Source organism: Hypanus sabinus, chromosome 3 (genome assembly GCF_030144855.1).
Source record: "Hypanus sabinus isolate sHypSab1 chromosome 3, sHypSab1.hap1, whole genome shotgun sequence".
NCBI lineage: Eukaryota > Metazoa > Chordata > Chondrichthyes > Myliobatiformes > Dasyatidae > Hypanus > Hypanus sabinus.
In genome coordinates this window covers 193,838,983-193,866,203 of record NC_082708.1, presented here as the reverse complement: position 1 = coordinate 193,866,203, position 27,221 = coordinate 193,838,983, and the positions used below count along the sequence as shown (strand labels likewise).

The 27,221-nt window shown below is 50.7% G+C and overlaps 1 protein-coding gene across 3 annotated transcripts in view; it reads left to right on the top strand.

The window, feature by feature from the left end:
- Nucleotides 1–214: 214 nt before the first annotated feature.
- Nucleotides 215–27,221, top strand: part of LOC132392017 (disintegrin and metalloproteinase domain-containing protein 33-like) — a 156,237-nt gene continuing 129,230 nt past the window's right edge. For 2 of the 3 annotated variants that reach the window (XM_059965923.1, XM_059965924.1), the window contains exons 1-6: nucleotides 215–363; nucleotides 3,784–3,863; nucleotides 3,970–4,046; nucleotides 22,503–22,581; nucleotides 23,087–23,163; nucleotides 25,080–25,254. In XM_059965923.1, the coding sequence (XP_059821906.1) occupies nucleotides 276–363; nucleotides 3,784–3,863; nucleotides 3,970–4,046; nucleotides 22,503–22,581; nucleotides 23,087–23,163; nucleotides 25,080–25,254 (576 nt within the window). In that variant the 5' untranslated portion in view covers nucleotides 215–275. The remainder of the gene's footprint in view (nucleotides 364–3,783; nucleotides 3,864–3,969; nucleotides 4,047–22,502; nucleotides 22,582–23,086; nucleotides 23,164–25,079; nucleotides 25,255–27,221) is intronic. The other variant, XM_059965925.1, reaches the window with a different exon arrangement.

Sequence of the window (27,221 nt, the reverse complement as noted above, 5' to 3'; positions counted from 1 at the left end):
GCTATGGCAGGGACTGGAGACAGAAGAGAGATGGAAGGGAGAGACCGGGGTCGGGGACGGGTAGGGAAGAGGAAAGATGGGTATCCGGGAACGGAGGGAGGAGAGTCCTTGCGGGAGCCGGGTCCGCACTGGATGAGGGAGGCTGGAGTAGCAGGGGGCGGGGCAGTGGGAGATGGAGGGGAGGGAAGAGGAGGTGATAGAGGGGCGGGGCGGCACCGGGCCGGGCTGGGCTGGGCCAGGCCTTGGGCTGCAGGCAGTGTCGGCGATTGTAAAAGATGCGGCCGGACACTCGGCTGAACCCTGCCTTCATCACCCTGACTGTCGGACTCGGACTGGCGGCGGCTAGCGGGCAGCCGGCAGCTGGTAAGTGGGGCCGAAGGAGGCGCGGACGCGGGGTCCGGACGGCCCTTCATCCCCGATCCCTCACACCCGACCCCTCACTCCGGCTCCTCATCCCCGATCCCTCACACCCGACCCCTCACTCCGGCTCCTCATCCCCGATCCCTCACACCCGACCCCTCACTCCGGCTCCTCATCCCCGATCCCTCACACCCGACCCCTCACTCCGGCTCCTCATCCCCGATCCCTCACACCCGACCCCTCACTCCGGCTCCTCATCCCCGATCCCTCACACCCGACCCCTCACTCCGGCTCCTCATCCCCGATCCCTCACACCCGACCCCTCACTCCGGCTCCTCATCCCCGATCCCTCACACCCGACCCCTCACTCCGGCTCCTCATCCCCGATCCCTCACACCCGACCCCTCACTCCGGCTCCTCATCCCCGATCCCTCACACCCGACCCCTCACTCCGGCTCCTCATCCCCGATCCCTCACACCCGACCCCTCACTCCGGCTCCTCATCCCCGATCCCTCACACCCGACCCCTCATCCCCGATCCCTCACACCCGACCCCTCACTCCGGCTCCTCATCCCCGATCCCTCACACCCGACCCATCACTCCGGCTCCTCATCCCCGATCCCTCACACCCGACCCATCACTCCGGCTCCTCATCCCCGATCCCTCACACCCGACCCCTCACTCCGGCTCATCCCCGATAACTCACTCCGGCTCCTCATCCCCGATCCCTCACACCCGACTCCTCATCCCCGATCCCTCACACCCGACTCCTCATCCCCGATCCCTCACACCCGACTCCTCATCCCGATCCCTCACACCCGACCCCTCATCCCCGATCCCTCACACCCGACCCCTCACCGGCTCATCCCCGATCCCTCACACCCGACCCATCACTCCGGCTCCTCATCCCTGATCCCTCATTCCGCCCCTCACTCCGGCTCCTCATCCCCGATCCCTCACAACCGACCCCTCACTCCGGCTCCTCATCCCTGATCCCTCATTCCGCCCCTCACTCCGGCTCATCCCCGATCCCTCACACCCGACTCCTCGCTCCAGCTCCTCATCCCTGATCCCTCATTCCGCCCCTCACTCCGGCTCCTCATCCCCGATCCCTCATACCCGACTCCTCACTCCGGCTCCTCATCCCCGATCCCTCACACCCGACCCCTCACCGGCTCCTCATCCCCGATCCCTCACACCCGACCCCTCACTCCAGCTCCTCATCCCCGATCCCTCACACCCGACCCCTCACTCCAGCTCCTCATCCCTGATCCCTCATTCCGCCCCTCACTCCGGCTCCTCATCCCCGATCCCTCACACCCGACCCCTCACTCCGGCTCCTCATCCCTGATCCCTCATTCCGCCCCTCACTCCGGCTCATCCCCGATCCCTCACACCCGACTCCTCGCTCCAGCTCCTCATCCCTGATCCCTCATTCCGCCCCTCACTCCGGCTCCTCATCCCCGATCCCTCATACCCGACTCCTCACTCCGGCTCCTCATCCCCGATCCCTCACACCCGACCCCTCACCGGCTCCTCATCCCCGATCCCTCACACCCGACCCCTCACTCCAGCTCCTCATCCCTGATCCCTCACACCCGACTCCTCACTCCGGCTCCTCATCCCCGATCCCTCACACCCGACCCCTCACCGGCTCCTCATCCCCGATCCCTCACACCCGACTCCTCACTCCGGCTCCTCATCCCCGATCCCTCACACCCGACCCCTCACTCCGGCTCCTCATCCCCGATCCCTCACACCCGACCCCTCACTCCGCTCATCCCTGATCCCTCACACCCGACCCCTCACTCCGGCTCCTCATCCCCGATCCCTCATTCCGCCCCTCACCCCGATCTCTCACTCAGCTCACCCTGATCCCTCACACCCGACCCCTCACCGGCTCCTCATCCCTGATCCCTCATTCCGCCCCTCACTCAACTCCTCACCCCGATCCCTCACACCCGACCCCTCACTCCGGCTCCTCATCCCTGATCCCTCATTCCGCCCCTCAGCTCCTCACCCTGATCCCTCACACCCGACCCCTCACTCCGGCTCCTCATCCCTGATCCCTCATTCCGTCCCTCACCCCGATCCCTCTCTCAGCTCCTCACCCCGATCCCTCAGCTCCTCACCCTGATCCCTCATTCTGCCCCTCACCCCGATCCCTCACTCAGCTCTTCACCCTGATCCCTCACTCCGGCTCCTCATCCCTGACATTTCACTCAGACTTTTCACTCCACCCCTCCTCCGATCCCTCACTCCAACCCCTCACCCTGATCCCTCACTTCATCCTTCATCCCTGACCTCTCGCTCTCAGCAAATCAACCAAGACCCTGACCCCCAATTGCTCAACCCAATACCTCACCCTGACCATTCACTCCTGACCCCTCACCCTGATCCCTCACTCCATCCTTCACCCACAACCCCTCATCCCTGGCCCCTGACCCCTGATCCATTGCCCCCAATACCTCAACCTAACCACTCAACTTCAAAACCCTCACCCTCAACCCCTTACTCCTCTTCCTCACCCACAACCCCTCATCCCTGGCCCCTGACCCCTGATCCATTGCCCCCAATACCTCAACCTAACCACTCAACTTCAAAACCCTCACCCACAACCCCTCATCCCTGACCCAACATACCCAACCCATAATCCCCGATCTCTCATCCCTGACCCGTCACCCCAATCTGATCCCTCAACCCGATCCTTCAATCTGACCCATTCTCCGACCCCTCTTCCTCGATCCCTCACTCCATTCTTCATCCCTGATATCTTGCACCAGGCCAATCACCCTGACCCTAATCCTTCACCACTGATACCACACCCTGACCATGACCCCTGACACCTCAGGCTGACCCCGCACTCTGGCCTCTCACTCCTGATCCCTCACTCCCAATACCTCACCATGACCCCTCATCTGACCCCCTACTCCTCTGACCAACTCCTCACCTTAATCTCTCACCCCTGAATCCTCACCCCGACTTCTCACTCCAATCTGTCACCCCCACTTCTGCTCCTCACCCTGACCCCTCATCCCTGATCATTCATCCCCAACCTCTCATATCAGGCCAATCACCCCTTACCCCTGCCTCCCCATTCCCTCACCCACGATCCCTCACTCCAGCCCTTCACTCCAGATGCTTCACTCCAACCCCGATACCTCACTCAGAATCCTCACCCTAATTCCTCACCCTGATCTCTCACCTCCGACCCCTCACCCCTGATATCTCACACCAATTCCTCACTCCATCCTTCATTCCCGACCTCTCATCCCATGCCAAACACCCCTGACCCCTGACTCCCGATCCCACTCTCTGCTCTTTCAACCCAACCTCTTCCTTACCCCTCCCCTCCCCTCCCCTCCCCCTCTTCCTTCTCATTCAGCCTACATGCGCTGCTGAGTTGTTGCTGTTGTTCACAGGGCTGCCAGGCGAGGATCTGACCACCCTGTACTGGTTGGGATCTGGGCTCCGCCGACACGTCGTCTCTGTGGAGGGCCAGGTTAGTCCAGCTCTCACTCGCACACTCACACACACTCCCTCCCCTCACCCCCACCCTCACAGGGAACACTGAGCCCCATACTGATCTGACTGTCTGTCTATGCCAGGCGCGATGCCCTGATTCCGGTGTGTTGGCATTGTCTGTCGATGGCAGGGAGCTGGTCCTGGATATCACGCGTAATCAGTGAGTACTGACCTCTGTGCAGCTAACACCAGCCTGTGACCCAGAACTGTCTCAGCACCTACAGTTCTGCTAACAATGGGGATAGCTTACGGAGAAAACCCTGGGCTGGCGATCGCAGGACATGAGCCAGCTCTGTAGGTTTCCTTATATTGTGGGACTCTCCAAAAAGCACCGTGACCTGTGCTCAGTTAAACCTTTCACGTGTGATGCTTGGACTCTTACTGAGCACCACAGTGGTAAGAATCAGTGGAGGTCTGCTCAAGGGCTGACTGCCTCCAGCCCAAGGGCCTGAGTGCCAGGAACTTATGGTGAAACAGAGGGCTGCCCCCTTTTTCTGCCTTCCCCCCCCCCCTCCCACCAGTACTGACCTTCGTCCACTGTGTGAAAAATTCATTTCCACTCCCAACATTTGGATGAATCAGGGATCCTACAGGGTAGGTGCAGAAGACTAGTTAATTCCACACCTGGCTTGCTGACACTCCAAAAACTTGAGTACAAGATGTTGTTGAAGCCACATATCAGAATCAAAAACAGGCTTAAAATCACTGACATATGTCGTGAAATTCGTCGTTTTGTGGCAGCAGTGCCAAGTAATACATAACAATAAAAATTGTAAATTACAGTTAGTAGGTTTATATACATGTGTGTACATATATAAATTAAACAATTGAGGGAAAAACATAGTGATGTTGTGTTCACGGGTCCATTGACCATTCAGAAATCGGACAGCAGTGGGGAAGAAGCTGAAGCATTGAACTGCGTCTCCTCACTCCTGTACTTGCCAGTAGCACAGAGAAAACGGCCTGTTCTGGGGCTGGGGTCCTTAAGAACAGGTGCCTCCTTTTTGATCCAGTATAGTTGCAACATTATGTTTAGTTTTGTCAGAAAGATGCCGTTGAGTTGGAGAGTGTGCAAAGGAGATTAATGAAGATGTTACCAGAATTGAGTCTGGATAGGTTGGGGCTTCTTTCCTTAGAGCACAGGAAACTGAGGGGTGATCGTATGGAGGTGCAGAAAATCACAAAGGATGAATGTATACAGTGTTTCCCCAGGTTTGGGAAATGTATACAGTGTTTCCCCAGGGTGAGAGGGGTGCGATGCTTTTATTTATTTAATGATACTGCAGAGAATAGACCCTTCTGGCCCTTTGAGCCAGACCCGATTTAACACTAAGCTAATCTTGAGACTGGGGTAAAGGGCTGATTTATCTATTACCATTCCCACATGGAATGTGGAAGCTAACAGGGTTGCATGGAAAGTTTGGGAATGGGATGGAGAACTCACATTTCCTCACCTTCTCAGGCACTGTGATCCTCATTTAAGTGGATTCTCTCCAACATTAAACTTGTGCTATCTGGCGCTTGCCAGCTGAGGTCCTTGTGGGTCACGCACCCATGGCCGAACTCTGGGTTTAGTGCGCTGCTGTGTCAGGCAGAGTCTGTGGTTGCTGGGGAAGGGTGGATGACAATGGTTGACTGGCTGAGCTTTACAAGCGGCTAACAGGAAGGAAGCTGAGGCAAGTGTTGTTTTAAGAGCATTACACTCCCTGAGAGAATGGGCAGATTTCTATGTGCAGCTGGCGAAACAGGCGCCTTCAGCTGTAGCACATTGGTCAAAGTCCAAGAGTCTCTGTCCCCTCTGGATTCTACCTCGGCCATCAGAACTTGGGAGTCTCTCTGTGTCATGCTGGAGTATCCCCATGGAATGACAGCATGGCTCTGAGAGTGTATACGTTCTCTCAGTCTTTCTGTACTTCCTCAACACTATCTGCCCCTCCACCTATCTTCACAAACTTGATTTGTCAACAGATTTGTCAGGGAAGTCTTTCCTTTGAGGAAACCATGCTGACTACAGCTTATTTTATCACGTGCCTCCAAGTACCTCAAAACCTCATCATTAACAGACAACTTCAACATCTTCCCAGCCACTGAGATCAGGCTATCTGGCCTGTAATTTGTTATTTTCCATTCTTCTGGAACCATTCCAGTCTAGCGATTCTTGAAAGATCATTACTAATGCCTCCACAATCTCTTCAGCCACCTCTTTCAGAATCCAGGAGTGTACAACCATCTGGGCCAGGTGACTTATCTACCTTTAGACCTTTCAGTTTCCCAAGAACCTTTCCCCTAGTAGTGGAAACATCACACACTTCTGCCCCCTGACACTCTCAAACATCCAGCATGAAGGCTGATGCAAAATACTTGAAATGCCTTTTTACTGGGCGTCTCTGGAAAACCATCTTGTTAGCTCCTCGTTAACAGCCACTGAACTCCATTGCAAGAAACCCATCTTTCTCAGGCTTCATACGTCAAGGGTATGTATAACTTTGGTCCCACCAGACCCGTGAGGCTGGAATGTCTCACCCGCCCGAACCCCTGTTTCTGTGAATGGTGTGTGATTCACTACCCCCAGCAAGAAATAACAGATTGTACATTGCATACAATTAAAAGGAAGTAGATTTAAGAAAGTTAATTTAAACAAAGTTATTAAATATGATAGTCTTTTAAGAGATTAATTTCTAAAGGTTAATTTTTAAAAGAGTAATTTCTAAAGTAGGTACATGTTCGGCATTGTGAGCCAAAGGATCTGTATGGTGCAGTGGGTTTTCTTTGTTTCTATGGTATTAAAATCATAAAGGGCCCATACCTCTTAAAGAGTCAGTAAATGGAGCTCATCTTGAACTTGTCTGCCAGTCATGCACTGGACCCTCGATCTGCATGAAAGCACATTGTTTTGAACATCGTTCAAAATCCATCTCGAACAAACAGACCTCCCACAGGAGTATTGGTTCTTACTTCCTGAAGCCATTCACCAGCGCAAAGCATCTTGTGCAACAGGGACGGCATCTTCAGCCATCTTTTCCCCCCGTCTTCTTCTAGCTCCCACCAACAAAGATCAAAGACCCAGCCACCCCCAGAACCTTCTCCCAGTTCCACTGTCCTGATCGGCTGACAGCACATTCCCAAGTTGAATAACAAGCCTCTAATCTTAGCTCAAACCCAAACAAATTGAAAGCAAATAAAAAGCCTGCTCTTACAGAACTGCTAAAATGAAATACCTTCAGCGTAGCATTAAAAACCTTTATCAGGGTGTTACATACTTATTCAGTTTGTCCACCATTTCATTTCTTTTTGCATTCTATTTAATATCATTGCTTGCTTTCATATTCCACCTTTTCCTTCCTTATGATTTTTTTTAGTTGCCTTTTGTTGTTTTTCAAAACTTCCCAGTCCTTGAACTTCCCACTAACTTTTGCACTATTATATGCTCTCTCTGGCTTTTGTGTTGGCTTTGTAGGCTGTGGCTCTAGAATACTTTGTCCCCATTGGGATCTATATATTCTGTATCAGTCAGCTTCTCTCTCATGCCTCTGTAATTCCACTGCAATAGTTCAGTTCAGTACTTTACTTCAGTGGTTGGTAAGTTGATGGAGAAGATCTTGAGGGGCAGGATTTATGAACATTTGGGGAGACATAATATGATTAGGAATAGTCAGCATGGCTTTGTGAAAGGCAGGTCATGCCTTATGAGCCTGATTGAATTTTTTGAGGATGTGACTAAACACATTGATGAAGGAAGAGCAGTAGATGTAGTCAAGTCAAATCACTTTTATTGTCATTTTGACCATAACTGCTGGTACAGTACATAGTAAATATGAGACAACATTTTTCAGGACCATGGTGTTATATGACACAGTACAAAAACTAGACAGAACTACATAAAAAACAACACAGAGAAAAAAAACACAACTACACTAGACTACAGACCTACCCAGGACTGCATAAAGTGCACAAAACAGTGCAGGCATTACAATAAATAATGAACAGGACAATAGGGCAGTAAGGTATCAGTCCAGGCTCTGGGTATTGAGGAATCTGATAGCTTAGGGGAAGAAACTGTTACATAGTCTGGTCGTGAGAGCCCGTTTGTTTCGATGCCTTTTTCCAGACAGCAGGAGGGAGAAGAGTAGTGTTTATGGATTTCAGCAAGGCAATTGATAAGCTACCCCATGCAAGGCCTATTGAGAAGGTAAGGAGGCACGGGATACAAGGTGACCGGAACTGGAAGAGATGTACCCCAGGCTACTGTGGGAGGTGAGGGAGGAGATTGCTGAGCCTCTGGCAATGATCTTTGCATCATCAATGAGGACGGGAGAGGTTCCGGAGGATTGGAGGGTTGTGGATGTTGTTCCTTATTCAAGAAAGGGAGTAGGGGTAGCCCAGGAAATCATAGACCAGTGAGTCTTACCTCAGGTCAGGTCAGTTGATGGAGAAGATCCTGAGAGGCAGGATTTATGATTAGGAATAGTCAGCATGGCTTTGACAAAGGCAGGTTGTGCCTTACGAGCCTGATTGAATTTTCTGAGGATGTGACTAAACACAATGATGAGGGTAGAGCATTAGATGTAGTGTAAATAGATTTCAGCAAGGCATTTAATAAGGTACCCCATGCAAGGCTTATTGAGAAAGTAAGGAGGCATGGGATCCAAGAAGACATTGCTTTGTGCATTCAGAACTGGCTTGCCACAGAAGGCAAAGAGTGGTTGTAGACAGGTCATATTCTGCATGGGGGTTGGTGACCAGTGGTGTGCCTCAAGGATCTGTTCTGGGTCCCCTACTCTTTGTGATTTTTATAAATGACCTGGATGAGGAAGTGGAGGGATGGGTTAGTAAATTTGCTAATGACACAAAGGTTGGAGGTGTTGTGGATAGTGTAGAGGGCTGTCAGAGGTTACAGTAGGGCATTGATAGGATGCAAAACTGGGCTGAGAAGTGGCAGATGAAGTTCAACCCAGATAAGTGTGAAGTGGATGGCAGAATATAGTATTAATGGTAAGACTCTTGGCAGTGTGGCAGATCAGAGGGATCTTGGGGTCTGGGTCCAAAGGATACTCAAAGCTGCTATGCAGGTTGACTCTGTGGTTAAGAAGGTATATGGTGTATTGGCCTTCATCAATCGCGGGATTGAGTTTAAGAGCCGAGAGGTAATGTTGCAGCTATTGTTACGTACCCCGTAACTGGGTGTCTTACCAGCACAAATAGAAGTGTCTGTTGGAGTCTGGTACTAGTTTCCAAACAGTGTTTATTAGTAAAATATATAAATCAATATCAACAATGCAAATATACCGATAAGACACGTTAGCAATACTAAACCTAAAAGTGTGGGTATAATAATAATCAATAATAAATAAGCTCTATTGTTGTCTAAGGGATAATGAATTATCAAGTATAAAGTTCAGTTCATGTAGGCTGAGGTAGTTGTTGGTTCTTTTGTTGTAACCATTGGAGGGAGGGAGAGAGAGCGAGAAAACAGTGACAGCTACAGTCAGTCAAACCTTCCTTTATGTTCTTGATCCGTCGATGTGTTGTTGTGGCCATTCAGGTATGACCCTTCTGTCCTTTAGCTGGACTGTTCTTCTATGGTGGACTCGTCACCCGGGCAAGGGTGGACACACACACAAGCCCCCACCGGCCTCGCTATAAACACTGTGAGTTAAAATTGACCGATCCTTTGTTCGATCTCCGATGCCCCACACCTTCTCGTGGGTTCCAACACTTAAGCAGTGCTCACTGGTGTGTCTCCTGGTGTGTCTGAGGGGTGTCTCCCCAGACCTCACTTTTATCCCTACTCACGGGGTCTCAGGTGTCAATCAGTTTTGAATAGCTTAGTCCATCAAACCAGCCCACTCCGGCTGTCCACTGAGGAACTTTAATGAACAGAATGGTACCAAGTAAACAGCCCTCTCAGGAGCCGTAAGTCTTACAGAAGTCATAATATGGTCTCTCTCCCCCGGTGTTAACTCTCCCTTGTCTGGAGCAAATGTTCCAGTCCCAGTATGTTTTTGTTCCATCTCTTTCTCTCTCATTAGCAGCATGGCAACAGTAACGGTTTGTAATTCTCCCAGGAGAGGGGGACATGGGCAACCTTGCACCCTTCTGCCCATCAGAGTTGTTCATCCTTTGTAACACCCCCATCCTTCTAGGAATTTTCACCAAAGGGGAAAATTAACTAGTACAGCATTTTACAGGATTACAGAGTTTAGCAAAAAAAACCCAGAAGTGTTCTTAACTATAAAGCATTACAGATATACCTTCACTTAGCATCTAGATAAACAGTCAGTGATTACATTGTCACTTCCTTTAATATGTTGTATCTGAATATCAAACTCTTGTAGCATCAGACTCCAATTTAATAATCTCCTGTTTTTATTTTTCGTCAGCAAAAAAAAAATACTAAAGGGTTGTGATCTTTGCTTAAGTGTATATTACAAAATGTGAACCAATACATGTGTGATTATAATATAGTACATTACAAAAGTTTGTGCAAATACTAATCTCTATTTTACTTTTAAACTTAACAGTCAATCTTCCATGGTGTTTTTATCTTTCACATGCTTTGTCAAATTCCCTTAAAACCAAATCCTGTGGCACTTGTCAACCTTTGCCCCTTTTCCACTTAACTCTCACGTGGTTAGCTTCTTCACCAGTGTGGAACAGGCTTTCACATACTCCTTTCATAGGAGTTTTCTTATCACCAATGTTTTCCAAACTTAGCCCATTCTCTGAACTTCCACACAATTCTTTATTTTTAAGCAAGTCATTAATTTTCTCTTCAGGACCCTTCATTCTATTAGTTTTCAGTTTAACATCTGCAAGTTGTTTACCTTTAAATTCCAAAACAAACTGTAATTGATTCACAGGCACCTTGTTAACAAGCCATTGTTCCTTCAGCCTGGTTACTGCTTCTAAAACCAATCCAGACTTTAAATTTTCTTTATTCAATTTAAGAACAACACCTTTCCCTTCAGTAATATTCACATCGCCACCTTTCATCTCCTCACTAACTTTTAACACACCTTCTAACACAAACAACTGAGAATTCTCACTTCCCACTAGCACCAAGGTTAACCCTTTCTTCACTGAACCAAGTCTATCTGACCCAAAAGAACTGCATTCCTTTTCAACTAAATCAGATACCTCAGACTTTTCCGGAGTTTCATTACTAGGTTCAGTATCCTGTGCATCCACATCTTGAACACACTCAAACGGGACATCTACCTCTTCCAGGCTTTCCATACCAGTCCCTCTTTCAAATTCTAAGTTCCCCTGATCCTTCCAGTTACTCTCTGGGCAACTCCCATCCGAAGTAAACTCAACCCTGTGGGTTAAAACAACTTTATCTGCTAACCCAGCAGACTCCTTCAAGGTAATGGCATCCTTTTCATCTAGGACTGCCCTTGTATCATTATTGGGAACACATTTAAAATTTTCAACTTCTTCAAACTGCTCTGTTAAGCCAGACAGATCATCCATGTCCAACCCTGGACCTTCTAACTGCCTTATCTGTTTTCATCTTTACTCTGTGCCTCTATAAAGTCCCTCCTAGCTAAGGGTAGGTCTACCTCCTCTCCTTTACTCTCTTTCACCTCCCTATTCTCCGTTTTACCACCCTCTAACCCCTCTCGGTACAGGGTCAGTAAAAACGTCTCAGCCAAATCAACACTTGACTCATTTAAACTGTCCTCTTTCTCAGCCGCCTTTCTCGACATGCTGCGAGTGATTGCGCATGGGGGATAAATCTTAGATTCCAGGGGCGGGTCCTCAGCCCTCACAGGCTTGCTCGTTAATTTCACTGCTGAACACACGTCACCACCTGCTAAATCATTACCAAGAAGGACGTCTCTCGGTAATTCTGACCGCACCCCTATTTCGACTGGTCCAGATACCAGGTCACATTTTAAAATGATCCCATGCAAAGGCACAGTTTCTGTCCCTTTTCCTATACCTCTTAAAACTACCTCTCCAGCTTTAGGACCGAAATCTAGCACCTTATTTAGGATCAATGACTGGTCAGCCCCAGTATCTCTCCAGATTCTCACTGGAACTGGGGTCTCTCCTTTCACAGACACCTCCCCTTCCGAAATAAATTTCTCACGCCCCTCTCATACTCTATCTGCCTTTGCTTTCCTCGTCGAGTTGCTGATCAACTCAATACACCCTGTAGGGACTGCCGTTTTCCCTTTTCCTGTCTCCTTCTTCAGAGCAAAGCACTTAGATGCAATATGACCAACCTTTCCACAATTATAACAGGTCAAGCCAGGAACCTCCCTGCCAGCCTGCTTGTCCTCCTCCTTACCTTTACCACCAGCTCCCGGCTTATTCTCTACCCTAGCTGGTGGACTTTCTTTACCGTCCCTACTGCCTTTCTGGTAACTCTTATTTGAGGAAAACCTTGACTTGTGGGTTAGGGCATATTCATCTGCGAACCTGGCAAATTCCGATATAGACTTATTCGTCTTCTCGTTCAGATACATCCGGATATTATCCGAAACACAACCTATAAATTCCTCAATCAGAATTAACTCTCTGAAACGATGGAAATCCTCCTCCACCTTTTCTGCAGCACACCAACAATCCAAGAGCACACCCTTTTCATAGGCAAGCTCTGCATACATCTGATTCTACAGTTTCTTTAAATCTCTGAACTTCTGTCTATATGCCTCAGGTACCAACTCATAGGCCCGCAGGATAGCCTCTTTTACTTCCTCATAATCCGCAGACTCATCCATGAACAACGCCGCATATGCCCGTTGAGCCTTCCCTTTCAATGCACTTTGTAACAACGCCACCCACTGATCTCTGGGCCACTTCTGATTCACTGCCACCTTTTCAAAATGCAAGAAATAACTATCAACATCCGTCTCCTCGAACAGAGGTACTAACCTAAACTCCCTACTAACATTAAACTTCTCCTCTCTTGAGCCTTCCTCTCGGTCTTTTCCCTGTTGCTTTACCCTCTCTATTTCCAGCTCATGTTGCCTCTCTTTCTCCTTTTCCTTCATCTGCCTTTCAGCTTTCTTTTCTTCCTCCTCTGCTTCCAGCTGTTTTAACCTAAGTTCATGCTCCCTCTGTTTCTCTTTCTCCTTTAGCTGGAGCTCATACTCCCTTTTCTTCTGCTCCGCGTTCAACCTTAATTTTTCCAACTCTAACTGAACCACCCCAACAACTGGTTTCTTTTCAGGGATAAGTTCCAATACTCCCAGCGTGAACACATCCTCGGATATATAATACTGGCCTATGGCCCTCTGTATCTCCCACTTTTTCATTGACGACTTCACCTCTGTGAGATTTAAACCTTTTGCAATATTCACCAAGTCCGTCTTATTGGCACTCTCTAGCGCCTTCAAAGTTGGGTTTTGTATAAATTCGTCTACATTCACCTTTGCTGGTTTCCCGTCTGGTTACCCACGCAACCAGAACAAATAATGGACTTATAGCCTGATTCACTGGCCCCCCAGTTTGGTATCAAATCTCAAGACGAAGCCCCAATTTGTTCCATACCCCATAACTGGGTGTCTTACCACCAAAGATAGAAGTGTCCGTTGGAGTCTGGTACTATTTTCCAAACAGTGTTTATTAGTAAAATATACAAATCAATATCAACAATGCAAATATACAGATAATACACGTTAGCAATACTAAACCTAAAAGTGTGGGTATAATAATAATTAATAATAAATAAGCTCTATTGTTGTCTAGGGGATAATGAATTATCATGGGAAAGTATAAAGTTCAGTTCAGTTCATGTAGGCTGAGGTAGTTGTTGATTCTTTTGTTGTAACTGTTGGAGGGAGAGAGGGAGGGGGAGAGAGAGAGAGAGAGAGAGAGCAAACAGTGACAGCTACAGTCATTCAAACCTTCCTTTACGATCTTGATCTGTCGATGTGTTGTTGTGGCCATTCAAGTATGACCCCTCTGTCCTTTAGCTTGACTGTTCTTCTATGGTGGACTCGACACCCGGGCAAGGGTGGACACACACACAAGCCCCCACCGGCCTCTCTATAAACACTGAGTTATAATTGACTGATCCTTCATTTGGTCTCCGATGCTCCACACTTTTCTCGTGGGTTCCAACACTTAATCAGTGCTCACTGGTGTGTCTCTTGGTGTGTCTCCTGGTGTGTCTGAGGGGTGTCTCCCCAGACCTCACTTTTATCCCTACTCACAGGGTCTCAGGTGTCAATCAGTTTTGAATGGCTTAGTCCATCAAACCAGCCCACTCCGGCTGTCCACTGAGGAATTTTAATGAACAGAATGGTACCAAGTAAACAGCCCTCTCTGGAGCCGTAAGTCTTACAGGAGTCATAATATGGTCTCTCTCCCCCGGTGTTATCTCTCCCTTGTCTGGAGTAAATGTTCCAGTCCCAGTATGTTTTTGTTCCATCTCTTTCTCTCTCATTAGCAGCATGGCAACAGTAACGGTTTGTAATTCTCCCAGGAGAGGGGGACATGGGCAACCTTGCACCCTTCTGCCCATCAGAGCTGTTCATCCTTCGTAACACTATATAGTACCCTGGTCAAACCCCACTTGGAGTACTGTGCTCAATTCTGGTTGCCTCATTACAGGAAGGATGTGGAAACTATAGAAAGGGTGCAGAGGAGATTTACAAGGATGTTGCCTGGATTGGGGAGCATAGGTTGAGTGAACTCAGCCTTGTCTTCTTGGAGCAACGTAGGATGAGAGATGTCCTGATAGAGGTGTATAAGATGACGAGAGGCATTGATCGTGTGGATAGTCAGAAGCTTTTTCCCAGAGCTGAAATGTCTAGCAAAACAAGGCACAGTTTTAAGGTGCTTGGAAGTAGGTACCAAGGAGATGTCAGGAGTAAGTTTTTTACTCAGAGAGTGGTGAGTGCGTGGAATGGACTGTTGGCAATGGTAGTGGTGGAGCCGGTTACGATAGGGTCTTTGAAGAGACTCCTGGATAGGTACATGGAGCTTAGAAAAATAGACTATGGGTACGCCTAGTAATTTCTAAGGTAAGTACAAGTTCAGCACAGCTTTGTGGGCCGAAGTGTCTGTATTGTGCTGTAGGTTTTCTATGTTTCTATGTTTTTGTAAATCCCACTGCACTGTCCCTGCTTAACAGCACAAATTGCTCTCCACTAATCCTACTGACCAGCAGGAATCCTTTTCCACTGACCCACTATTCAGGAGGAACCCTCTGCACCAATCCCACTGACCAGCAGGAATCCCACTGCACTGTCCCACTGACCAGCAGGAATCCCACTGCACTGTCCCCACTGACCAGCAGGAATCCCACTGCACTGACCCCACTAACCAGCAGGAATCCCACTGCACTGACCCCACTGACCAGCAGGAATCCCACTGCACTGTCCCCACTGACCAACAGGAATCCCACTGCTCTGTCCCCACTGACCAGCAGGAATCCCACTGCACTGTCCCCACTGACCAGCAGGATTCGGACTGTTACCCCGCTGACCAGCAGGAATCCCACTGCCCTGTCCCCACTAACCAGCAGGAATCCCACTGCTCTGTCCCCGCTGACCATCAGGAATCCCACTGCCCTGTCCCCACTAACCAGCAGGAATCCCACTGCTCTGTCCCACTGACCAGTAGGAATCTGCAGTCCCCACTGACCAGCAGAAATCTGACTGCAGTGTCCTCACTGACCAGCAGGATTCGGACTGTTACCCCGTTGACCATCCAGAATCCCACTACACTGACCCCACTGACCAGCAGGAATCCCACTGCTCTGTCCCCACTAACCAGCAGGAATCTGCAGTCGTCCCCACTGACCATCCAGAATCCCACTGCACTGACCCCACTGACCAGCAGAAATCTGACTGCACTGACCCCACTGACCAGCAGAAATCTGACTGCACTGACCCCACTGACCAGCAGAAATCTGACTGCACTGACCCCACTGACCAGCAGAAATCTGACTGCACTGACCCCACTGACCAGCAGGAATCCCACTGCTCTGTCCCACTGACCAGTAGGAATCTGCAGACCCCACTGACCAGCAGAAATCTGACTGCACTGTCCTCACTGACCAGCAGGATTCAGACTGTTACCCCGCTGACCATCAGGAATCCCACTGCTCTGTCCCCACTGACCAGCAGGATTCGGACTGTTACCCCGCTGACCATCAGGTATCCCTCTGCACTGACCCCACTGACCAGCAGAAATCTGACTGCACTGTCCTCACTGACAATCAGGATTCCCACTGCTCTGTCCCCACTGACCAGCAGGATTCGGACTGTTACCCCGCTGACCATCAGGTATCCCTCTGCACTGACCCCACTGACCAGCAGAAATCTGACTGCACTGTCCTCACTGACCAGCAGGATTCGGACTGTTACCCCGCTGACCATCAGGAATCCCACTGCACTGTCCCCACTAACCAACAGGAATCCCACTGCTCTGTCCCCACTGACCAGCAGGAATCCCACTGCACTGTCCCCACTGACCAGCAGGAATCCGTCTGCACTGTCCCCACTGACCAGCAGGATTCGGACTGTTACCCCGCTGACCAACAGGAATCCCACTGCCCTGTCCCCACTAACCAGCAGGAATCCCACTGCTCTATCCCACTGACCAGTAGGAATCTGCAGTCCCCACTGACCAGCAGAAATCTGACTGCAGTGTCCTCACTGACCAGCAGGATTCGGACTGTTACCCCGCTGACCATCCAGAATCCCACTACACTGACCCCACTGACCAGCAGGAATCCCACTGCTCTGTCCCCACTAACCAGCAGGAATCTGCAGTCGTCCCCACTGACCATCCAGAATCCCACTGCACTGACCCCACTGACCAGCAGAAATCCCACTGCTCTGTCCCACTGACCAGTAGGAATCTGCAGACCCCACTGACCATCCAGAATCCCACTGCACTGACCCCACTGACCAGCAGAAATCTGACTGCACTGACCCCACTGACCAGCAGGAATCCCACTGCTCTGTCCCCACTGACCATCAGGAATCCCACTGCTCTGTCCCACTGACCAGTAGGAATCTGCAGACCCCACTGACCAGCAGAAATCTGACTGCACTGTCCTCACTGACCAGCAGGATTCAGACTGTTACCCCGCTGACCATCAGGAATCCCACTGCACTGTCCCCACTGAGCAGCAGGATTCGGACTGTTACCCCGCTGACCATCAGGAATCTTTGTGCACTACGCCTTCGGTGCAGAGGCGTCTCAGAGTTCCTCAGTGTTGAGAGTCTTGGCTTTCACCTGCCTCGGGGTGTAACCGTCCTTCTGTTTCATAGACTTCCTGCCCTTTGTTCCAAGTGTCTGGTTGGTCACACTAGAATCCTTGCTGATTGCATGTGCTGCATGCTGGGAGTCATTAACGACCAGCAGCCATGCTCTCTCCTGCCAGGGACCCAGCTTTGCAGCACCTACCCCTCAGCCCCCTCCTCGCTGCTCTCTGCCCTCAGCTCCAGGCTCAGACAGACTGTTCTGTGTGGCTGCACGCCATTTCACTGGTGTTAAAAGTGCTTTAATCGCCAACCCTTGTGGTTGAAACCACCAGTTCAAGGAACCGAAACAGGACAGAGTGGCTCTGAGCTGGAAGCAGTGTACAGACAGCTAAGGCTAGACGTCAGACACCCCCACACCCTGGGCCTTGTTTAAGTCTTGCTACAATTACATAGCTTCCTCAGCACATCTACCCCTCAACCTATCTTCCTATCATCGTGAAACTTTGCCACAAAGCCATCAATTCCATTATACAAATCACTGACAAACAATGTGAAGAGTAGTGGTCCCAATATTGACCCCTGTGCAACACACTGCTTACTGGCAGCCAACCAGAAAAAGCCCCCTTTATTCCCACTCACTGCCTCCTTGTCGGCCATTCCTTCATCCATGCTGGTATCTTTCCTGTAATGCCATAGGATTTTATTTTATTTAGCAGCTTCATATGTGCCACCTTATCAAATCCTTCTGAAAATCTTGGCAGGCAGGATTGCTAAAGCTACTGGGGAGAGTTTAAACTAGAATTGTTGAGGGGTGGGATCAGAACTGAAAAGTCAGAGGAGTAGGAACTCCAGAACTCTGAGTGTAATGGTAGGAACTGCAGAACTCAGTGTGTAACGGGAGGAATTCCAGAACTCAGTGTGTAACGGGAGGAATTCCAGAACTCAGTGTGTAACGGGAGGAACTCCAGACCTCTGTGTGTAATGGTAGGATCTCCAGACCTCAGTGTGTAACGTTAGGAACTCCAGAATTCAGTGTGTAGGTGGAGGAATTCCAGAACCCAGTGTGTAATGGGAGGAACTCCGGAACCCAGTGTGTAACGGGAGGAATTCCAGAACTCAGTGTGTAACGGGAGGAATTCCAGAACTCAGTGTGCAACAGGAGGATCTCCAGAACTCAGTGTGTAATGGGAGGAACTCCAGAACTCCGTGTGTAACGGTGGGAGTTCCAGAACTCAGTGTGTAACGGGAGGAACTCCAGAACTCAGTGTGTAATGGGAGGAACTCCAGACCTCTGTGTGTAACGGAGGAACTCCAGACCTCTGTGTAACGGGAGGAACTCCAGAACTCAGTGTGTAGTGGGAGGAACTCCAGAACTCAGTGTGTAACGGGAGGAACTCCAGAACTCAGTGTGTAACCGGAGGAACTCCAGAACTCAGTGTGTAACGGGAGGAACTCCAGACCCCTGTGTGTAACGGGAGGATCTCCAGACCCCTGTGTGTAACGGGAGGATCTCCAGACCTCTGTGTGTAACGGGAGGATCTCCAGACCTCTGTGTGTAACGGGAGGATCTCCAGACCTCTGTGCGTAACGGGAGGATCTCCAGACCTCTGTGCGTAACGGGAGGATCTCCAGACCTCTGTGTGTAACGGGAGGATCTCCAGACCTCTGTGTGTAACGGGAGGATCTCCAGACCTCTGTGTGTAACGGGAGGATCTCCAGACCTCTGTGTGTAACGGGAGGATCTCCAGACCTCTGTGTGTAACGGGAGGATCCCCAGACCTCTGTGTGTAATGGGAGGATCTCCAGACCTCAGTGTGTAATGGGAGGAACTCCAGAATTCAGTGTGTAACGATAGGAACTCCAGAATTCAGTTTGTAGGTGGAGGAATTCCAGAACCCAGTGTGTAAATGGAGGAACTCCAGACCTCTGTGTGTAATGGTAGGATCTCCAGACCTCAGTGTGTAATGGGAGGAACTCCAGACCTCAGTGTGTAACGGGAGGATCTCCAGACCTCAGTGTGTAACGGGAGGATCTCCAGACCTCAGTGTGTAACGGGAGGATCTCCAGACCTCAGTGTGTAATGGGAGGATCTCCAGACAGTGTGTAACGGGAGGATCTCCAGACCTCAGTGTGTAACGGGAGGATCTCCAGACCTCAGTGTGTAACGGGAGGATCTCCAGACCTCAGTGTGTAACGGGAGGAACTCCAGACCTCAGTGTGTAACGGGAGGATCTCCAGACCTCAGTGTGTAACGGGAGGAACTCCAGACCTCAGTGTGTAACGGGAGGAACTCCAGAACTCAGTGTGTAGTGGGAGGAACTCCAGAACTCAGTGTGTAATGGGAGGAACTCCAGAACTCAGTGTGTAACCGGAGGAACTCCAGAACTCAGTGTGTAACGGGAGGAACTCCAGACCCCTGTGTGTAACGGGAGGATCTCCAGACCCCTGTGTGTAACGGGAGGATCTCCAGACCTCTGTGTGTAACGGGAGGATCTCCAGACCTCTGTGCGTAACGGGAGGATCTCCAGACCTCTGTGCGTAACGGGAGGATCTCCAGACCTCTGTGCGTAACGGGAGGATCTCCAGACCTCTGTGTGTAACGGGAGGATCTCCAGACCTCTGTGTGTAACGGGAGGATCCCCAGACCTCTGTGTGTAATGGGAGGATCTCCAGACCTCAGTGTGTAATGGGAGGAACTCCAGAATTCAGTGTGTAACGATAGGAACTCCAGAATTCAGTTTGTAGGTGGAGGAATTCCAGAACCCAGTGTGTAAATGGAGGAACTCCAGACCTCTGTGTGTAATGGTAGGATCTCCAGACCTCAGTGTGTAATGGGAGGAACTCCAGACCTCAGTGTGTAACGGGAGGATCTCCAGACCTCAGTGTGTAACGGGAGGATCTCCAGACCTCAGTGTGTAACGGGAGGATCTCCAGACCTCAGTGTGTAATGGGAGGATCTCCAGACAGTGTGTAACGGGAGGATCTCCAGACCTCAGTGTGTAACGGGAGGATCTCCAGACCTCAGTGTGTAACGGGAGGATCTCCAGACCTCAGTGTGTAACGGGAGGAACTCCAGACCTCAGTGTGTAACGGGAGGAATTCCAGAACTCAGTGTGTAATGGGAGGAACTCCTGAACTCAGTGTGTAGGTGGAGGAATTCCAGAACTCTGTGTGTAACGGGAGGAACTCCAGACCTCACTGTGTAACGGGAGGAACTCCAGAACTCAGTGTGTAATGGGAGGAACTCCAGAACTCCGTGTGTAATGGGAGGAACTCCAGAACTCAGTGTGTAATGGGAGGAACTCCAGACCACAGTATGTAATGGTAGGAACTCCAGAACTCCGTGTGTAATGGGAGGAACTCCAGAACTCAGTGTGTAATGGGAGGAACTCCAGACCACAGTATGTAATGGTAGGAACTCCAGAATTCCGTGTGTAATGGGAGGAACTCCAGAACTCAGTGTGTAATGGGAGGAACTCCAGAACTCAGTGTGTAATGGGAGGAACTCCAGACCACAGTATGTAATGGTAGGAACTCCAGAACTCCGTGTGTAATGGGAGGAACTCCAGAACTCAATGTGTAATGGGAGGAACTCCAGAACTCAGTGTGTAACGGGAGGAACTCCAGAACTCAGTGTGTAACGGGAGGATCCCCAGACCTCTGTGTGTAATGGGAGGATCTCCAGACCTCAGTGTGTAATGGGAGGAACTCCAGAATTCAGTGTGTAACGATAGGAACTCCAGAATTCAGTTTGTAGGTGGAGGAATTCCAGAACCCAGTGTGTAAATGGAGGAACTCCAGACCTCTGTGTGTAATGGTAGGATCTCCAGACCTCAGTGTGTAATGGGAGGAACTCCAGACCTCAGTGTGTAACGGGAGGATCTCCAGACCTCAGTGTGTAACGGGAGGATCTCCAGACCTCAGTGTGTAACGGGAGGATCTCCAGACCTCAGTGTGTAATGGGAGGATCTCCAGACAGTGTGTAACGGGAGGATCTCCAGACCTCAGTGTGTAACGGGAGGATCTCCAGACCTCAGTGTGTAACGGGAGGATCTCCAGACCTCAGTGTGTAACGGGAGGAACTCCAGACCTCAGTGTGTAACGGGAGGAATTCCAGAACTCAGTGTGTAATGGGAGGAACTCCTGAACTCAGTGTGTAGGTGGAGGAATTCCAGAACTCTGTGTGTAACGGGAGGAACTCCAGACCTCACTGTGTAACGGGAGGAACTCCAGAACTCAGTGTGTAATGGGAGGAACTCCAGAACTCCGTGTGTAATGGGAGGAACTCCAGAACTCAGTGTGTAATGGGAGGAACTCCAGACCACAGTATGTAATGGTAGGAACTCCAGAACTCCGTGTGTAATGGGAGGAACTCCAGAACTCAGTGTGTAATGGGAGGAACTCCAGACCACAGTATGTAATGGTAGGAACTCCAGAATTCCGTGTGTAATGGGAGGAACTCCAGAACTCAGTGTGTAATGGGAGGAACTCCAGAACTCAGTGTGTAATGGGAGGAACTCCAGACCACAGTATGTAATGGTAGGAACTCCAGAACTCCGTGTGTAATGGGAGGAACTCCAGAACTCAGTGTGTAATGGGAGGAACTCCAGAACTCAGTGTGTAATGGGAGGAACTCCAGACCACAGTATGTAATGGTAGGAACTCCAGAACTCCGTGTGTAATGGGAGGAACTCCAGAACTCAATGTGTAATGGGAGGAACTCCAGAACTCAGTGTGTAACGGGAGGAACTCCAGAACTCAGTGTGTAACGGGAGGAACTCCAGACCTCAGTGTGTAACGGGAGGATCTCCAGATCTCAGTGTGTAACGGGAGGAACTCCAGACCTCAGTGTGTAACGGGAGGAATTCCAGAACTCAGTGTGTAATGGGAGGAACTCCTGAACTCAGTGTGTAGGTGGAGGAATTCCAGAACTCTGTGTGTAACGGGAGGAACTCCAGACCTCAGTGTGTAACGGGAGGATCTCCAGACCTCAGTGTGTAACGGGAGGATCTCCAGACCTCAGTGTGTAACGGGAGGAATTCCAGAACTCAGTGTGTAACGGGAGGAACTCCTGAACTCAGTGTGTAGGTGGAGGAATTCCAGAACTCTGTGTGTAACGGGAGGAACTCCAGACCTCACTGTGTAACGGGAGGAACTCCAGAACTCAGTGTGTAATGGGAGGAACTCCAGAACTCAGTGTGTAACGGGAGGAACTCCAGACCTCAGTGTGTAACAGGAGGAAGTCTAGACTTCATTATGTGGCTAAAGTTGGTAACTGCAACACTAAACCAGCATTGTCAGGGTCCATTGCTCAATCCACCAGTTAGAGCCTGAGAGCCATTATTCAAATCCTTAGTATGTCTACTCTTTCCTGTCCCAGAACGAGACTGTCAGCTACCCCATCGCCACCCCTGAATAAATCTAACTTCCTGTTGTGATTCCAGGAGGCTGCTCACAGATGGTTACACAGAGACGCATTATCATCTGGATGGCAGTCGGGTTACCATCAGTCCGAACCGCACGGTGAGGGATTGGGGAACCAGCCTGGGTATGGTTCATGCCATGTGTTGGTGGAATGGGTGAGGATAGTTCATGGTGGTGGGGGGAGGATGGGTAAAGGTCATGTGTGTGGGGTGAGCAGGAAGGGAGGTCATAGGGGTATGGGTCACCCCAAGGGTTGATTTGGATGGGAAGGCGAGGCATGAATGGGAGGGGAGATGTCAGTGCCTGTGGGGAATGAGGGGAGTGGTCATGGGTGTAGGTTATCCTGAGGTTGGGAGATGTAAATGAGGTGTGGGTCATCCCAGGGGTGTGAGGTACAGGCTGGGTCACATTGAGGGTTGGCTCACCCACGGGTGCAGAGTGGGTCACTCAGGTGTGAGGGTTTATCACCCGGGCTGAGGGATCGATCACCCGGGGTACAGGTGGGGCACCCAAGGTGAAGATGTTGATCAGCCAGGGTGCAGATTGGGTCGCCAAGCGGTGCTGGTGTGAGTGTAAGGTGGTGATGTCTGTTTTGTCCCTACAGGATCACTGCCTGTACCATGGACTTATCCGTGGCTATCGGCACTCCTGGCTTGCCCTCAGCCTGCGCTACGGTGTCCGGTGAGAAGCTGGAGGGGAAAGGGAAGGTTGGGTTTGGGGTGGGGGTAACTGGTGGAGAGGGGGTGGTTGGGCATTAGGAGTGTATCTGGGATTATTGATTGAGGGGAGTCAGAGGGTGATTGGATGTTGGGAGTCAGGTTTATGTTGGTGAGGGGTGTGAAGGGTGAGTGTGGGGCTGTCAGTGGGAAATGGAGGTGTGTGGTTCTCAGTGAGGGTGAGTGGGGTGTTGGGGTGTGGATGTGGGTTGTTGGGAAGTCAAGGAATGGTTGGGGGTGACATTAGGAGTCAGTTGGTGGGTTTGTGTCAGTGTTGATGGAGTCAATCAGTGAGTGGCTGCTGGTGGTGAGTGTGGGGACATCACTCGGAGTCAGTCGGTGGATGGGTGTTGGCGGCGACGGTGGCGGTGTCAGTGGTTGTCAGTCGGTGGATGGGTGTTGGCGGCGACGGTGGCGGTGTCAGTGGTTGTCAGTCGGTGGGTGGGTGTTGGCGGCGACGGTGGCGGTGTCAGTGGTTGTCAGTCGGTGGATGGGTGTTGGCGGCGACGGTGGCGGTGTCAGTGGTTGTCAGTCGGTGGATGGGTGTTGGCGGCGACGGTGGCGGTGTCAGTGGTTGTCAGTCGGTGGATGGGTGTTGGCGGCGACGGTGGCGGTGTCAGTGGTTGTCAGTCGGTGGGTGGGTGTTGGCGGCGACGGTGGCGGTGTCAGTGGTTGTCAGTCGGTGGATGGGTGTTGGCGGCGACGGTGGCGGTGTCAGTGGTTGTCAGTCGGTGGATGGGTGTTGGCGGCGACGGTGGCGGTGTCAGTGGTTGTCAGTCGGTGGGTGGGTGTTGGCGGCGACGGTGGCGGTGTCAGTGGTTGTCAGTCGGTGGATGGGTGTTGGCGGCGACGGTGGCGGTGTCAGTGGTTGTCAGTCGGTGGGTGGGTGTTGGCGGCGACGGTGGCGGTGTCAGTGGTTGTCAGTCGGTGGATGGGTGTTGGCGGCGACGGTGGCGGTGTCAGTGGTTGTCAGTCGGTGGGTGGGTGTTGGCGGCGACGGTGGCGGTGTCAGTGGTTGTCAGTCGGTGGGTGGGTGTTGGCGGCGACGGTGGCGGTGTCAGTGGTTGTCAGTCGGTGGGTGGGTGTTGGCGGCGACGGTGGCGGTGTCAGTGGTTGTCAGTCGGTGGGTGGGTGTTGGCGGCGACGGTGGCGGTGTCAGTGGTTGTCAGTCGGTGGATGGGTGTTGGCGGCGACGGTGGCGGTGTCAGTGGTTGTCAGTCGGTGGATGGGTGTTGGCGGCGACGGTGGCGGTGTCAGTGGTTGTCAGTCGGTGGATGGGTGTTGGCGGCGACGGTGGCGGTGTCAGTGGTTGTCAGTCGGTGGATGGGTGTTGGCGGCGACGGTGGCGGTGTCAGTGGTTGTCAGTCGGTGGGTGGGTGTAAGTGGTGACTGTAGGGGTGACAGTGGGAGACAATCATTGGAGGGGTGTTGGTGGTGACTGTGGGAGCTATCAGTGGGTGTCAGCAGGGTGTGTCTCTGGGAGTCAGTGGGTGGGGCGTGTCTTTGGGAGTTGGTCGGTGGGGGTGAGTCTCTGGGAGTCAATCGGTCAGTGGGGGTGTTTCTCTGGGAGACAGTCGGTGGGGTGTGTTTCTGGGAATCATTCGGTGGGGGAGTGTCTATGTGGGGGGTCATCTTTTGCTATCCATGAACTTTAACATTTGTTATTATACCAACACCCTGTAGCATCTGATTCCACATACCCACTGCCAACTGGGTGGAAAAAGTTGCCCCTCGGGTCCTTCTTTTAAAATCTGTCGCCTATCAATGTAACCTGTGTTGTCTGATTTTGGAATCTCCTCTGGCCTCAGCTGACCGCTGGTGGAGGTGATCAATAAACCCTGTCGATTCTAGGGTAACTGCTGTTATTATTGTATTCCACAGTGGGATTGTTGCCATGGATACCACTGATGGTTTTTACCTACAACCAATCAGCGATAATCTACACCGGGTGACCCGGATGGGGAGCCTGACTATTGGCCACGGCCGGTGTGGACGGGGCGATGACAGGTGGACAGACAGGGTCTTGATGGGACGCCTGGTGCAGCACTTACACAGGGTGAGGTTCACTATCATCTTTCCCTACCTGATCCTTGGAGCCGAGCTTCCTACTCAGTTTCCCCTATGTACACCCTGCCCCTCTGACCCCTGACCCCCTACTTCCAACCACAACAGTTGGCCCCAGTAGAGCACTGACCAAGGATCCTTGACCACCCCTGGGCCCCTGAGCTGTGATGGACTTCTCAACTGTGATTGACCACGACCCTGCCGGAGTCCGTCCCTGACAGGACCCCATGGCCCTATCCCACAGCCCAGAACCCGAACCTACAATGGTCCCTTTGAGCCCAGAGTCCCTGAGAGACCCTGGCCCTGCGGTCACCTTGACCCCAACTTCCTACTGTTTTTGTCCCCCCTACCAATCCTCGATCGACTAACCTGCTGAGCCTTGACTCCAATTCCCTGCTGACCAATTTACTCCTATGAACCCCTGTCTGCCCCTGCTGAGCCAAACCTCTGACTGTTCCTAAAGTTCTAGAACATAGAACCTTGCCAAATAGTACAGGCCCTTCATAGAGATCTAGAACATGGGATAGTGCAGAATAGATCGGGCACTTCATGCAGATCTAGAACATAGAACCGTGATGAATGGTACAGTCCATCCAAAGAGATTTAAAACATAGAATAGTGCAGCAAGTGAAATGCCATCTATAGGGATCTAGAACATAGAACAATGCCAAAACATAAAGGCCCTGTACTGAGATCTAGAACATATAACAGAGTTAAATATTACATGTGTTTCAGATTGATCTAGAATATAGAACAGTGCTGATCAGTACAGGCCTTTCATTAGATCTAGAGCATAGAAAAGTGCTCAACAGTACAGACCATTCATGGAGATCTGGAACATAGAATTGTGTGGAACAGACTATTAATAGAGATCTAAAACATAGAACAGTGCTGAATAGTACAGATCTTCACAGAGATCTAGGACACAGAACAGTGCCAAACAGTACAGTCCATTCATAGTAATCTAGAACATAGAACTGTACAGAAAAGTACAAGCCCTTCAGGGAAATTTTGAATGTAAAACAGTGCCAAACCATGCAGACCCTTCAGACGGATCTAGAACATAGAACAATGCCAAACAATAAAGGCCCTTCTCGGGGATCTGAACATGGAAGATTGCCAAACATTATAGGCCCTTCAGATTGATTTGGAACGTAGAACAGTGCTGATCATTACAGGCACTACATAGAATCTAGAACAGAACTGTCCTGAGAAGTACAGGCACTTCAAAGAGATCTAGAAGAGTGCCATACAGTATAGTCCTTTTATAGTAATCTAGCACATAGAATTGTGCCGAACAGCACAGGTCCTTCAGTGGGATCGTGAACATCCAACAGTGTAGGTTTTTTCCACTGTGTGTGGTGGGTACCAGAACAAGTTGTTAGGGCTGGTGTCAGAAACTGGTTTGAGAGTGGTGTCAGAAACTGGTTTGACAGCAGTGTCGGTATCTGGTTTCAGGGCGGTGTCGGAATCTGTTAGATAGCCACATGAACAGCAGGGATTGGGGCATATGGACATTTGCAGTGAGAAGAGATGTACTTTGATTTGGCATTTTGTTCAGCACAGGGCATAAGACCATAAGCTGTCGGAGCAGAAGTAGGCCATTTGGGCCATTGAATCTGCTCCCCTATCAATCATGGGCTGATCCAATTCTTCCAGTCATCCCCACTCCCTGCCTTCTCCCCATACTCTTTGATGCCCTGGCTATTCAAGAACCTGTCTATCTCTGCCTTAAATACACCCAATGACTTGGCCTCCGCCACTGCTCGTGGCAACAAGCTCATAACGTTGTTGGCCATAGAATCTATTCCTGTGCAGTATTGTTTTGTGTTCTGTGTTGTGGTGGGTATGACCGGAAATGACATGTTGTTCTTAACTGCAACGGAGCTGTAGTTGAACAGCAGAGAGGTTTTGTTCCTGCTGTACAGGTAGCTGGTGAGGCCACTCTGGGGTTCTGTG